This window comes from Euprymna scolopes, chromosome 4 (genome assembly GCF_053919585.1).
Source record: "Euprymna scolopes isolate OS-2025 chromosome 4, ASM5391958v1, whole genome shotgun sequence".
Lineage (NCBI taxonomy): Eukaryota > Metazoa > Mollusca > Cephalopoda > Sepiida > Sepiolidae > Euprymna > Euprymna scolopes.
Window position 1 is genome coordinate 86,452,487 of NC_136485.1, and position 16,265 is coordinate 86,468,751.

Genomic DNA, 16,265 nt, shown 5'->3' on the forward strand with positions numbered 1-16,265 from the left:
AAGAAGCCTATCAATCATGGAAACGAAGATGCTGCAATCTACCCAAACTATCATACGTTAAATTTCAATATTTGCCACTGTTATAACATTATACAAATTTTAGACAAGGGAAAATTATCAGATCTAAAATACATAAATGCACCACCAGATTCAAGGTCCCTGAAAAGGGGCAGAGAAGGCAGTCAAAACAAAGGTTATTGGATACCCAACACCAAGATCAAGACCGCTGAATTTCATCTTGACTATGCCTTAGTGGACAGAGAAATCCAATGCAGACCTCACTGTCCAGAATAAACACACAAGAATATGATGTTGATAATTTTCAAGGAATTGGATGGTATCATTTTGGTGACAGTGCAAAGTGGCTGTAATCTAAAAATAATTTCTGATGGGACATCCTGAATTTGACAATATGTCTGACACACATGTTTGCATCCATCTTTTCCATCTCCTCCAGCATTAAAAGAGTCACATGTTAAATATGTTACAAAGTTTTCACGAGTTCAACAGTAATGTCTTTGGAAATGGTCCTTTTTACAGCCATTTTTTTTTTGGGGGGGGGGGGCCTTTGAAGATTTCATTTAGGCTTTTCAAAGAAATATCCAAAATCGAGTTTCTTCTGATTGAAGCAAATCTTTATAATTTATTTCTGTTGTTGTTGTTAAAGAACAACATTACACTCACCTTATCACTCATAAGTCCAATCATGTCCTACAATTTTTATTTTGTTGAGGAAATAAAACTTAACGCTTTAACCCTTATCCTCGAGTAGCCCTAAGGCCTTGATAAGTGGTGATGCCCATGTAAAAAAAAAAACTTTACAAAGAAAAAAAAATTTCTGAAATAAAATTTACTCTACTCCCCCCCCACCCATACTAACCTCTAAATAACTTAAGTTTGACAAAGTTGAAACATTTGAATTATTATAGAATTGTTTTTCTATCAATTATTAAAAATGTTAAGGAATAATATTTTCCTTGTACAATCAGTTCTGTTTTAGATAGTAAATCTTACTGATTGTCAATAAATTTTTCAAGTGTCATGATCTTAAAAAAAGAATTTTATTTTTTTTTTTAAATCAACATGAATTCAGTGATGAAAACTTAAGCTTTTTCCTAACATTCATTGTGGTATATAGACCGTAAAGAAAAATGAAAAAAAAAACACCAATTCAAGTGCATTGTTCATGCGTTCATTAAATGAGTAAATTTGTATCCTTGACCTCAATGAACGTGTAAAAAAAAAATAAATAAAAAAAAACATTTGTTTTCATGCAATTACATACCAACAGCCTAGAAATTTAAAAAAAACGTTATTTAAAAAAGAAAAACAGTATATTTCAGACTTTTGTCATAAATTGTTGCCAAAGGATTTATCATAAATTTAAAGCAAAATGAATACTTTTTAAACATCCAATTTTTGATAAGAATGGGTTGCTAATTTTTCTAAACCTAAATAAGTGATCATTTTTTTTATTGTTTTGTTTTTTTAGACATTTCTAATGCTATTAATTCTAAACACAAAACCAAGTGCAACTTTACTATAGTGGGTCTTTGATAAAATGCATTTCAGCGAAAAACATTATGTACTTAAATGTTATGCCGAAATTAGTATAAATTCCAAAAATTATGAAAAATGATCCAGTAGAAAAATAACTATAAATAAAAACAATTTTTTGAGGTACCTGCTTTTCACAGAAAATTAACCCTTTAGAAGATCAGAAACGGGGGAGATAACTATTCTATCATCGAAGTTGCTATGTGCAGAATCCAATGACACTATCTTTCAGATTGACCATTTTGCTTTTTCTCAATCTACTCTACGCTTTTTTTTTTTCTGAAAATCGGATCTAGCACATCTTGTACCAACTATTTTTGTAATTTACATGAATTTCAACATGACACTTAAATATGTAATAATATTTTTTTCTAAAATGCTTTTGTTCAAAAATACATAATTGGGTCGGAAGACACACTATAGTAAAGTTGCACCCAAAACCAAAACACATCCTCTCAACTTTAAAATTTCAGTTAGCAATATGAAAAAAAATATATTTATAACTATCGGTAACTAAAGACTTGTGTATGGCAGCCAAATTAGAAAAAAGTACTGTGCCAATAATTGAAACTCATTTTGCCTATACTATCTAGAGGTGGGTGATCAGTAATGCTGCTGGTCAGGAAGTTAATGATTATTTTACATTCAAAATGTGAAATGACCCTTACTCTACAATCTAAAATAATTTTTTCTGTGAAATAAGTGGTGACGTGTAATTGCAAGAAAAAACTGAAATCTATTTTTTTTTTGTTTAAAATCACTAAAATCAACACAAAAATATGAAATAATAAAAGTAACATTTTTCGTAAGAAAAATGTCTGCTGTAACGGAAACCAGTACAAATGTCATCAATTTCTCAGAAGGAAAAAGAAAAACCAAAAGTATGCACAAATTTTATTTTTTAAAAAGTGATTTTCATTTTTGAGCAAAAGTCATAGACAGCAGATAATTCTAAGGGTTGGACACTTATTTAAATGTCCTGCTTATGGAATGGTCTGCCTGTTATAATTTAGAGAAAACTCATTTTGCCAAAGTATTCCATCTAAAGTAATAATATTTTTGCTATTTAATCCACCAGTCAGCATAAATATCAAGTTACAGAGTATTCCAAAATCTGTATAATTATGAGTTTTATTGATATAAGTATAATCCAATAAAAACTTACATAATTTCTCAAAGACCATATTTCTTCACTCATTCTTGAAACAGGAGGAAATTGTCAAGTGAATCTCATGGTGGATAAAAAGAAAAAAAAAAGATTATCCTTAATGGATAATTTGCGTATTTTTGTAATATTTAGACAAAACTTTCAAGTTGTGCAAAAAGAATTGATATTAGATATATTATAGAAACTGATTTGCAGGCACAAAAACATCCGGTAATCAACTGACAGGTATGGAAATGTCTAAGTCTAGCTAGCCGGTATCTTTATTTGGCTTTTTCCTATCTGAAAATGTATAACTTGATTTTTATCCTTAAAATCCCAAACATATTTTAGAGTGAAAGAATTTTGAAGTAAATAAATAAGAATTCTGTAAAAAATCAAACATTACACAAAGCAGATCTCTATGGAAAGTGTTAGCTGTGCTAAGAATGAAAAGACAAAACAAAAAAAGCTTTGTCATAAATTGTTGCCAGAAGAGAAATCGTTTTATCCCAGATGCAGATCCCTTCCTTAAAATTTGACAAGGATTTGAAATTAGCAAAATATAAGCTGTACTCAAAATTAGGCCCAAGGTGAGAATAATCAAATTCCCTGACAAAGTCAACCAACTGTACACTGCATTTGAAGATAACAGTAAATTACAGTATAAAAAAAATAAATAAATGTTCTCCAAAATCGCTAAAAATCAAAGAAAAGTGAATTAAATAATAATGGGAAATCCTAAGAAGGGATGGTTGATAAATGATTTAACCATTTTGGTTAACTCATCTATCAACCAGCTGAGCAAAGGAACTAAAACTTGTAAACATAATAAGTGGAAAGGTGTTTAGACTAGAAATGGAGACACCAGCTCAGCAGCAAATCAAAACAAAATTCAGATGCTGAATAAAGGAGATATTTGAGGTGATGCTGGTCAGAGCATTTTTTATTGCCTTGACAAAATACAAAACCGACTTCACAATCTAGTAAGGAATAATCTCTTCTTTGCAGTCTCTTTCACACAGGAGATGCTGTTAGTCTCTCTACTCTTATTATGTTCATAGATGCTAGAAAACGCTCTAATTGTTGCCCCTCCCCTATAAAACATTCACAAAACCTCACCTAGCTACAACCACACCAAAGAACTTTCTCTGTATCAAAAGCCAAATGGAACTTCCATGAACAAAGTTTCTTTCCTTACTACATGGTGGTCTTAAAATTTAATATAAATATTTAGGATAAAGGTAAACAAATAAAAATCAGTGTTGCCTCTTAAAATAAGATGCTTGAAGCAAGTTACATGAGCTTAGCTTAAATATTAAATCAAGGAGTCAGATTTGTTGTTTTCTACTCCAGATCATATACCCTCTCAAAATTAAACCCTGCTGTCGTAGAGAGAAGAATCATTACTTGAAATGTAGTTTTTTTTTTCTTTTCATTAAAAAGTTCTATTCTTGTTTTGAAGAGTAAAAATGATAAAATCAATAATTGGCTAATTGAACTTTTTACCTAATGCTAATCGGACATCAGTAATCAAAAACAGAGCCAGATGTCTTAAGAAAACAATGCATTTCTGTCACACGTATCAAGCTTAACACTAGGCATCATAACAATTTACATTATTTTAGCGTATCAAGAATGACATATTTTGTTAGGTTGAGAAATTTGCTTTGCTCAACAGGCCAGATGAACTAACAGGTGTAACATGTGTGTCATAGAAAAACAAATCTGCCAGGGGAAATTAACTTGATTGCAATGGCTTCATTTTTTTAAAGCTAGTCATTTCTCTTTTACCTTTTTATGTAATTCAATTGAAGGAGATTAACCAATGTCTAACAACTCCAAATCAAACACTACAAAGTTTCCATTCCAATTTCTCTATGGTATGTTCAACAATCCCTCAAATTAAAACTGCTTTAATTTTATGTCTGAATTTGTATTTGGATTATTCAAACTACTGTTTTAATTTTGACTGCTATTTTTACGTTTCAGCCAATGTAACTTCCAACCTTCTTCAGGCATATATATTATTTTACTGGAATTCATTATTGAGATGAGTATTATTTTATTAATTTATTTATTGCGAACTATTATCCTCATCTTTTTAGTTGTTTAGGTCTTTGTAGTTGTTGAAGGCCAGAGAACTAGTTGGCCAAAACATTGTGAAACAACAACTAAAAAGATAAGGATAATAGTGTGCAATAAATAAATTAATAAATAATACTCATCTAAATAATGAATTCCAATTAAATAATATACATACCATTCAGTTCGGACCCGACAATGGATCAGATAATAAACATGGATTTATAAGACCAAAAAATCCAACCTTGATCGTCCTTCGGGATCCGTGGCGCAGTTGATAGAGACGTTGAATCTCTACAGTTCCAGGTGAGAATTGTCCGTAGATAACGGTTTCAATCCTACCCAATTTGGTCAAAAAAACGTGATGAGACAACTATGGGAAGCAGTAATTTCTGAGGATGCAATTAGAGATTCAGAGTTCCTATCCTGTCACAGTTACCACCTGACGAAGGCCAGAGGAATAGTTGGCCGAAACGTTGTGAAACAACAACTAAAAAGATTAGGATAATAGTCCACAATAAATAAATTCTTCAGGCATATCTTGTCAAACCTAAAAATCTCAGTGCAATACTAAGAATTCAATTAAGAATTACATAAAACTTTGTCATAGCATGCAACCCCCGTTTTAAATTCTGTACAGATTCTAGAGTTCAACATGATACAAAGATCAGTGTTTACATTATCTTAAACGTTGTGAGAATAATAATCAAGATGAGAACAGTAGTGTGAATGATCCAGATAATGAAGTTTAATCTTTGAAGAAAAAAAAAAAATATTATCATTTTATAATCTACAACATTATTTAATGTTGTAAATTTTAATTTGTTCATACAAATTAAACCAACTTGACTGGTGATTTTAATTTTGTACTCTTAAAAAAAAAAAAATAGAAAGGGGGAGTGAATATATTTTATTATTACTTGCTTTCTAACAAAAGCAGAGTTAGCCACAAGGTCAGTTTTTAATGGGAGAAAAATTTAGCTTCTCAAAAGGGGCACTTTGGATCGGGAGAAAAATAAAAATTATCTCAGTGTTAAAAGATTTCTTATTCACTGACCAAAGACAGAAAAGATAAAATGCATCAGAATAGGTACTACAATTTTCTCCTGGCCAAACAGATCAAGAGGTGAATGTTATAGCCAAAAAAATAAATTACAATATGATGAAGAGGTCTTAAGTAAAACAGCTTTACTTAAAAAAAATCCAGCCTTATTTAATGGATTGAAGTGAATGGTTTAGCAGAAGACTAGTAGAGCAGATTGACTAATATTTAAGATGAAAAGTTGCATGGTGAAGTAAAGTTAATAGAAAACTAGAAAACCCATTAACTGAAAGTGAAGAGATAGGCTGATAGGAAGTGACGTCATCGAGAGGGAGAAGGCTTTTTGTTAAGTATAAGGTCACACCTTAGATAGGAGGAATACTGGTGTGACATGTCAAAAATAAGAGTTAACAGCAAGAAATAGGGATTACTTTTGTCTTTCATGTGTACCTCTCTTAGCAAAACAGTATACCCTACATCTCAAATCTGCTTAGCACAATAAGAAAACTTGTTGTGTTGTTCTTTCTATCTTTGAAAAAAGGATTGTATTGCAGTGCTTTTCAATATCTTTGTGGAATTAACAATGATTTAGTTCCAGAATTGTTCGACCAAGATACCAGCTAAACCAGCTAAAACTAACAACCAGACACAAGGGAGAAAAATCATCCACAATATAACAGACAAATTCCATATTTTGTTAGTAAATATGAGAAATATGTAATTTTAGGGAAGTTTAATCAAAAAAATATAGTTTTCTTTTTTCAAATGTTTTAATTTTAGTTATTTTCTCAACTGTTTGAGCAATTTTACGAATATCTGGAAGTAGTTTGTGTAACAGAAATCCAAGGTTATTGTATGGTCCATCTCAGGCACTTTCAATCTTTGCGACTGTCATTGCTGATGCTTATTTGAAAGATTTAACTGTTTTGCTCTTATTTTGACAGGAAAGACCATTTAATTTATTCTTCATTTATTTCAGTTTTTATTTTCTCTCCAGTTTTAAATATCAACAATAAAACACCATTCCTCAATGTACTAATTATTAATGGATTCTAACAATACTAATATATCAATACACAACATTTACATACAAAACTCCTACAAATAACTTCAATCTCATCAATTATAATAGTTGATGTTTCCCAATATAGAAATTAAAAATAACCTAAGCAACAACTTCCCAAATAAAATCGTAAACAAAAAGGTGAACTTTATATCAACTCTATATACAAAAAATAAAATTAACAGAACAATTCTATACCAAATTTTGGATTTGTCAGATACTCTGAAGATTTCTTGAAGAATCAACAAAAAATTTTTAAATAAAGGAAAAGAAAATTCAGTAGCTTTTTTGTTTCTTAAATCAAACTTATTTGGATAAATTACTGCCAAAATATATCTCTATATATCTAAGTCAGCTGGTATTTTGAAGTTAAACTTACATCCTATTAAATCAATATTTCATTTTGAATAGTCAATTACAGAAATTTTCTATTTGTGTTCTTTACAAAATAAAATAAGATTCAAATCAATTTCATCATATTCTTTATAGCCAAATATTTTTTTAGCAACAAAAATCTCCCTGATATTCATCAAATATTCAACAGAGATGATAATCTAATGAAATTACTTCATTTGTTTACAATTGTAAATACAAATGGTTTCCAAAACAGAATCGCTCAGTAAGTAATTTATCTAATAGTTTACTTTCATTATATTAAAACATTGTTTTAAGCTGATTCCCTTATTCATTATCCTAAATAACTATTTCTATTGAAAACTCCATACACTGACAGTCAAAAAATGTTTTCTTTTAGGTATGTGATTGATTTCTTAAAAATTTACAACTACGGAAAATAGATTTACATTTAAATATTTATTAATCACTGATTAATAATACTAAAACAATGTCTCACACAACTTAATGCATCTATATTTTGACATTTTTCCCAAAACAATTGGAAATTTGGAAATTACATATTTTCAATAATCCAGTAAAAAGGAAAACACAAAAGGGCTTTGTTTCTAGGGCAATTACTCTTGACTTATCAAGGGCATTTCACTGTTGATGCAATTCTCTACCTGTATAAGAGCCAAGTACATCCTAGGATAGAGTATCATTGCCACATCTGAGCAGGAGCTGCTTGAAGCGTTCTATCCTGCCTTGACAGAGTTCAAAATAGACTTTGTAGCTTAGTGGAGGATGCCCTTTTCTCTTCCCTGCAACTTCTTTCCCACAGAAGTGAAGTGTCTCTGCTTTATTGTTATTTTCATGGCAGATGCTCATCTGAGCTCCAATCTATAGTCCCCTCTTGCCAAACTTTTCATGAAAAACTCTTCTATCTAAAACCACTATCAATAATTTCCCCCATCTGTGCTTAAATCTAAATGTAGATTCCATGAGCAAAGCTTCTTTCTTAGAACTGCACACCTGCTTTTCAGCTAAGTTCTACATAAACAATTTCTTGATGAGCCGTCCCCTTAAGTAATCAAATTTACTAAATTTCCACTAATGATTACTATGATATTGTCCCATTGACTAGAGTACACTCTTTAACCCTTATCCTTGAATGACCTCTAGGTCTTAAGAGGTGACTCTTTAAAAAACAAAAAAAAAACACTTTATATTTCAAACAGAGAAAAGAAAGGGATTCATTTTAGAGTAATCTCACTTGATTATTCATTAATATAAGAACTGTACACAAGTGGGCATGGTTTATATGGACTAAGCATTTTTAAGAAGAAAAATGATTAAATATTTAACAATTCCAGTAAATATTTTAAAATTGATTGTGTTTGAAAAATAAAAGCCTAGGTTGAAGTTCTTGGAACTATTTCAAATTAGTAAATTAAAGTCTTATTATACTGAATTAAAACAAATTGTACATAATTTTTTTTATTAAAAATTGCATCATTATCCAAAAAATGTCAGAGTAAAAGTGAAAATCTTCAGCAATCAAATGTAAACAAAATTTTTATCAACATCCAGATATTGTATAGAATACAATAAATGCAATATTTCATATTATTTTTAAAGATGCGGTTTTGTAATAATTGAAAAGAAATTGCAAAAATTATAATATAATTTCTTTATTTTTGAAGATTATAAAAATATTTGCATTAAATTTACAAGTATGGAAGACTAAAGCCACAATTTACTATTTTATTTTTAACTTTACATAGAACAGATTTTTAATGATTTTCCCATACTTTATAATTTTCTTAGACTAAATACAAACAATTTATTCTATTAAAAAGGTACGTCTGCAGTTTTAATTGTTTTAATAATTTATTTATCTCAATGAAATTTGATTTTCCTATCTCATTATATATGCATATATATCTACATCCATCTATAAGCATATATCTATCTCCATGTATACTCTAAGATAAACAAGGTTGTTACAAGTTATATTGAACATCAAGTAGAAGAAATAAACCAAGGAATGTCTACAAGAACACTTTCCTCCTATCACAGGATCACATAAGAGAAGGCTTCAACTTTCTGACCACTCCTAGAGAATTAATCAGAACTTGTGACACCTTCCCATGGAATTCATTATACAGCAAAAGATTGGTTCATTACATGTTACTCATATGACTGTCACAACTGCTGAAATATATTACCTACTGCCGAACTGTGCTGTTGTTTGTTCTCTAAATAAGCATGCTAATAATAATTTTCCAGATGGAGGCATTCCACAGCACACCTTTGCTTTGAACGCACTTTCATATCATATAGACTGCCACTTAGTAGCAAGGCAAAAAAGAAATATGTTTGAATAGTGAGAAGCAGATTCAATGTTTGGCATGCTACCAACATCTACATCTGCAAGTGTGGGATAAAATAAAATAGTAGCCATTACTTTCATAGTATTATTCATGCATTAATATCTTACATTGACTTGTGAAGATAAAGTAGAAATTTTCTATTGAAACTCAATATATTTACACACACAGCACATACATGATTATACTTACCCATGGACCATTCCATATTCCTTGTAATTAACTTGGATAAATTTTCCAAATCTACTAGAATTATTGTTATGTACCGTTTTCGCATTTCCAAATGCCTGCAAATGAAACAAAAATAAATTAAAAGTCTATTATTGGAAATCAAAAACAAAAAGTGAAAGAATCACTACAAAATAAATGCAACATTAGATTAATTTGAGTTTTGTTGTTTAATTTTGTTAAACAGAATGATGCTTTAACAATTATAATTACATTGAGAGCATTGCCAGGACCGCTGCGAAGAAGGTAGGCTCTCTCTACCATGCTAGAAAGTTACTAACGCCCGAAAGTATCCTGTACCTCCATAAGGCCACCATTCACCCATGTATGGAGTATTGTTGTCATATTTGGACTGGTGCATCTGCTACTAGTCTCTCACTCCTGGACAAGATCCAAAAAAGAGTCTCCAACCTGATAGGTCCTGAACTGTCATCTAAGCTTCAGCCTCTATCCCACCGACGAAATGTTGTATTCCTCTGCCTGTTCTACAAGTATTTTAATGGTGAATGCTCTGACGAGCTGCAAGCACTTGTGCCCCCACGACGTAAATATCCTCGACAAACCCGACAAGCAGCTAAATCCCACCCCTACACAGTGGAGATCTGTAAAATGTTTTTGACTCCTAATGGGGGTATGAGACGAATGGATTTGCCAATCATTTTTATAAGCACCGGCTGTGCTAAACAACCAATGAAAACGTTTCAAAATTATTATAAAAATTGTCGAATTTTGGATTCAATCAGTTTGCCGTTAACTACGCCACGGACCGCATTTGATTCTTGGCCGCCATCTTGGTTACTGATCTGAACTACGTCGCCATTTTTGTTCAACACAATGTCTCAAAACTTAACAAGAGCCCTAGATGTAGGAAAGCTTTCTACTCCAGTAGTTTCTTCCCCAGAACCGCCAGACTGGAATTCCATTCAAGCTCCCTGCTTCCTCAACTGTACTGACATGCAGAAGTTCAAGTGTAATGTGAACCGACATTTTATTGCCCAACTCCCTACATAGTACCCCAGTAGCTTATGTCCCTGATAGTAGTCCCCTACACCAAAGTGGCAATGTGCCTTGTTTGAGGTGAAAATGTAATTAAAAAAATTAAAAAAAATTTTTTTTTTTATTTATTATATTCAATTTGTTTACCTAATCGGGGATACATCCCTAACAATCAGTTTAACAGTGGCGTTATTGTTGTCAGACTGAAGTGTGGTTATTTTCAACCTTCTCAAGCTTTACTTTTTTCTTTGAGAAGAGGTTTATTGCTAAATGCCAGGGAATGCTGACTAGATTGTTCAGGCATTTTTTTTTTTTTTGTTGTCAGCTAAAGAACGCTAATACTAGCGCACCAGCTTTTCAAAACTACACCTGACTTTGTGTCTAACCTTTTTAAAAGGAAGTAAATAAAATATCCAGAACCATTTTTACATGTAAAATCTGTGTTTAATTTAATCTTATGCCTTTTGCGTTTATATGTATGTTTTCATCATCTGCACTAATTAAAAAAAAATAATGGGATCATTCAATTGTTGGTTATCTGGAGTTGTTGGTTGCCAAACTCCAAATTCAACCCATTTTAAAAATGAATTGTTCCAATATTAAATAAAATTTCATAAATAAAATTCTGTAGTCATCAAATTAAATGTGATATTCTATTTATATAAAAGAATATTTAGCTGATAATAGTAAAAAAGGGACTTTTTTAATCTCTAGTTACAATAAAAAAAATTGTAAGAATTTTATTTATTTTGAAAAAATAACTGACAGACATTTACAGTAAGAAAAAAGAAAGGTAAACAAGCATGAAATTTTCATAAGAGTTCTGCTTGTAATTAAATATGGCTCTATCAAAAATTAGGTAGATTTAAAAAAAAAAATGGTACTTCTGCAGTTTATGGATTATGCTAAAATTTAGAATCCCATTTTTTACATAAGGTGGAGGTTGTTAACTATTCTGTATATTTCACCCAACAATTTAATAAAGAAAACATAAAAATTGAACCTAACTTGAAAATTCTATCTAAAACAAAAACACAATATGGTCCATAAACTGCAGAAGTCCCAAAAATATAAAATTAACATGATGGTTCAGAGTATCAGAAAATTGCACAAATGCTAATTAGTAATTAACTAAAAACAGGTCAACAGGCAGACAGGATAGTTGAACAAATAACTAAAATAAATAAAAATAGACATTCCTTATTCAAAATGTATGTCATTCGAACGTTATCTAATTAAGCAATACGATGGGTCTGCGTCTTTCTCTTAGGATGCAATTGAAAACAAAGCTCTATACTAAGATGAAATAGAACTTAACACAATAGATTCAAGCTTCACTTTTTTCTTTGAGAAGAGGTTAATTTATTGCTAAGTGCCAGGGAATGCTGCTTAAATTGTTCAGACAATGGTGAATTAATTTTCTATTCTGGCAAGGAGGGTACAAAAGAATACTGTAAGATCTTCATTTGAAACAAACATTCATAAACAGCAAAGACACGTTGTTTTATTTATAATAAAGCCCTGTAACAAGATTAGATGAGTGATCTAGTGTAAGACTTTGAGGAATTCAATGATCATAATCAATTTGATTATGAAGAATCTATGATTTATTTGTGGTGTCTGGCCAGGCATGTATAATTTAAATCTCTTTTAATCTGTATATCATGTTAGATATGTACATATGTTTATGGAAGGCAACTGAGTGGAACTTGCTCAATTTGTATGTCACATCTGCTTCAAGATCTGCAAATCTGCAGCAAGAGTGCAGAGTCATCTGAGATGACATGGATGACAAGATGGGGAGAACTCAGTGTGATGGCTATTTTTATGTACAGGATTCACTCCTAAATGATTATAAATCTGAAAACAGCTGCTAAGCATAAGAGTTGGTAATGTGGGCTGTATTTAATCTACCAAGTTTTATGCAAAGGAGGCAAAAAGGAGATTGAAGCCCTTTATAAAAATTTAGATACCTCCAAATATCATGAAATTTAAACAATAGGTATCCTAAATTTCAATTTCTTTAAAAGGTTGTAGGGGGCATATGAGCACAACATGCCAGTTAAAATTTCAAGCATTTTAGATCTGCATTAAATTTGATCCATAGTTATTAAGACAACAATTTCACAAGATTGCCGGAATTTCAATTTCATCTAAAGATCCCTTAAGCTTCAACCTTAAATCTTAGAAATTTTCTAGAATCAAAATAATTTCATGGATTTTGATAAAAATTGGAATAGATACTAGATGCAAGGTTTAGTAGTATTATATCTCAGTTTTAATTTTTATAAAGGGGCATAAAAGTGGTGCAAAAATGTTCTGTTCAAGAATTAGTTTTACCTATCCTGGGACGGGTATTCTATTTATTTATATATATATATATATATATATATATATATATATATATATATATATACATAAATATAAAGATTTTATAGTATCTTGACACCTTTCGTTTATTGTGTAGTTGCAATAAACAGGTGCCATGCATACATTTAAAAGGAATTTTCTGGGACCATCAAATAAGATTTTAAAATATTTCAATATAATCACTAACACATGCTTTTTAAAGTAGATTTCATGATTGAGAATCACATTTTCAATGTTTTTTTAAACAAGGAAACGCTTTTGAAATTTTTCAATCATATTTTTGGAGTAAGATGATATTCAAAACGTTACATTATGAAAATAGATAACAACTGTGCAATGATACTGATTCAAAATATAAAGATAAGGTTAAATTTCAAAAACGAAATATTAATGATAAAAACAAAAAAGCAAGAACACAAGGAACAACTGGATTGAAAACAGGCTTTCTTCCAAAACCAATAACAAAAGAATATGATCATAGAACAAGCTACATTGATAATTGTACACATAAGAATCTAGCAAAATTAAAGTCTTCATTTAATGAAAGACTAGAAGAAATGTGACTTGTTGAGTCACCCACCGAGCCAAGTTTGGATTGTTTGAATTGGGAAAAAGGTGACTGGCAATGACTGGGAGGATGACTTCTTAGAATTAAATCAAACCATACCTAATTGAGACAAAAACAGGATTTGTCAAAACACAAAACAGTCTCTAAATTGCCAGAATGATGCTAAGAATACCTCTGGCTCATAAAACATCTGAGTTTGCAAAACCAGTTTGTTTTTTTTAAATAAGACAAAATCACAAATTAATCTTTTTCTGTTCACTATATCTCTTTTTCTCTCTATAAAAAAAATAGTATTAATACTTGTGCTGATATTTCCTATTGTTTATTATGAATTATTCCAATCTTCTGTTTTACAGTTAGTTTTATTATTTTTGAATGTTAATAAATGGAGACCAAGGACAACGTTGCGTCTGTGTGGACCTCAAAGAAAACAATCAATATATATATATATATATATATATATATATATATATATATATATTTATTACACCTTGCACACATGTGAAGCATCAAAAATACGGACAAATTATTATTTGAGAAAACATTTTAACTAAGCACAAAAGTTAACATTTCTCCTCCAAACCTTTTGAATGCTCTAAAAAATTTCAGTATATTGTCAAGGTCAAGAGGAAATATAAAACTAATTTCACCAAAAAATTGAACACATATCTTTCAGAATAAATTTATAGCTTCTAAAACTTGGAAAGATGTTAAGTCAAAAAAAATGTCTATTCAATTTATTAATTCAAAAGAAATTGTTTTTGAAAAGTTTATCATATTAGTCCCATTTATAGACAAATTAATTTATATGTCATAATAAACAAAAAATAAAAATGAAAAATCGAAAAATTTAGAAATGAAGATAGATAATTTGGATTATTAGAATTATTCAAACTATTGTTCTAATATTTGAATGTTAACCTCAACGTTTCAGTTGATATAACCTCCGACCTTCTTCAGATGTGTTCAATCAAACTCAGGAATTTGTATGGAATTTCAAACTGGACCCTTTATTTAATCCACAAGAGGTAGAGTGTTCTTGTTACATCAGTCATAATTGGATGCAAGTATTAGTCACTATTCTTAGTTATTATCACTTTCAATCTCCAGAAAAAAGTCAATTAGAACTAGACTGCTTTATTCATTTTTTTTTTAACATGTTTTTTATTTATTTTATTTTATTCCATTTTGACCCCAAACAAGGCACAGTGCCACTTTGTTGTAGGAAGCTACTGTCGGGGACATAAGTTGCAGGGATACTATGTAGGGAGTTGAGCAGCAAGATGTCTGTTCGCATTACATTTGAACTTCTGCATGTCAGTAGTTGGAAAAGTATGAACCTGGAATGGAATGCCAAAGTCTAGCAGTTCTGAGGAGGAAACTATTAGAATAGAAGGAGTTCTTACATCTAGGGATCTCTACTGTATAGGGGTGGGATTTAGCTGCTTGTCAGGTTTGTCAGGGATATTTACGTCGAGGAGGTACAAGGGCTTGTAGTTCAAATCTACTACTGATAATTACCGATTCGCATATTACATTTTATTTTATAGTATGCCTATTTTAGAAACAATTATCACCCAACATATGTGCTGTTTCTTTAAGGAATCTTACTCTCCACTACTTTGTACCACAAGTAATTCTTTATATTTTTAGCATTACCTATACTGGGGATTGAATCTTCAATTACCAGAAGAGTGTCACTTAAATCTTAGTATTACTTAACTTTATCCGTTGTGTCATGAATAATTGTGATTGTGAGAATGTGTTGCATGCATTCTCAATTTATAAGTATAGACAAAAAAATGCTAAAAAGAATATTTCTTTATTAAATTATTTATTTTTTAAAAAGTGTTTTGTAAACAATTTTAAAAACTAACAAATCTAAAAACTAACCATGAAAAATTGATATCTTTTGATTTTTATAATTTGAAGAAGAAAAAAAAAAAAAAAGAGTAGGAACTGTAATTTAACCATAAAGAAATCATTTTTGGATTGAAAAAGTTAGTCAGTCACTGGATAATCCTGTCTGCACTAATTACTAAATAGAAGAAGGCTTTAAAATCATTAAGTTTTGTTTTTCTCAAAATTTTTTTAAAGAATTCAAATGGGTATCATTTTTATTGACATGTTCAATTTAAATTCTTAAGATCTTCGTTTGGTGCATGTAAATTGGAAGAAAATCTTAAGAGACAATTTTAGTAAAATAAACCCGCTTTTCTGAAGCTTTTTTGGTATGCAACATTCAATGAAAAATATTTGAGTGAGGAAACTAAATTCTCAATAATTTTTATTAAAGATACAATATTTTCTATATATTAACCTTAAATACTTGTATTATTTCAGAAGATATATTAGGATTAACAGTAAATTCTATTGATGAATAGGAGGTGGTGGTTAAATGATTAACAGCATGGACTTATATTCTGGGTGTGCTAATTTCAAATCCAGTCTAGGACTATTTTTACGTCTGGATGCTGGCAATCTTC

General features: G+C 30.3%; 1 protein-coding gene across 33 annotated transcripts in view; it reads right to left on the reverse strand.

Moving 5' to 3' along the window:
• The window catches only part of LOC145268594 (unconventional myosin-IXb-like), a 349,537-nt gene that overhangs the window by 226,536 nt on the left and 106,736 nt on the right, over window positions 1–16,265 (reverse strand). For all 33 annotated transcript variants that reach the window (XM_080124293.1, XM_080124274.1, XM_080124194.1 and 30 more), the window contains exon 3: window positions 9,810–9,904. In XM_080124293.1, coding sequence (XP_079980419.1) covers window positions 9,810–9,904 — 95 coding nt within the window. The remainder of the gene's footprint in view (window positions 1–9,809; window positions 9,905–16,265) is intronic.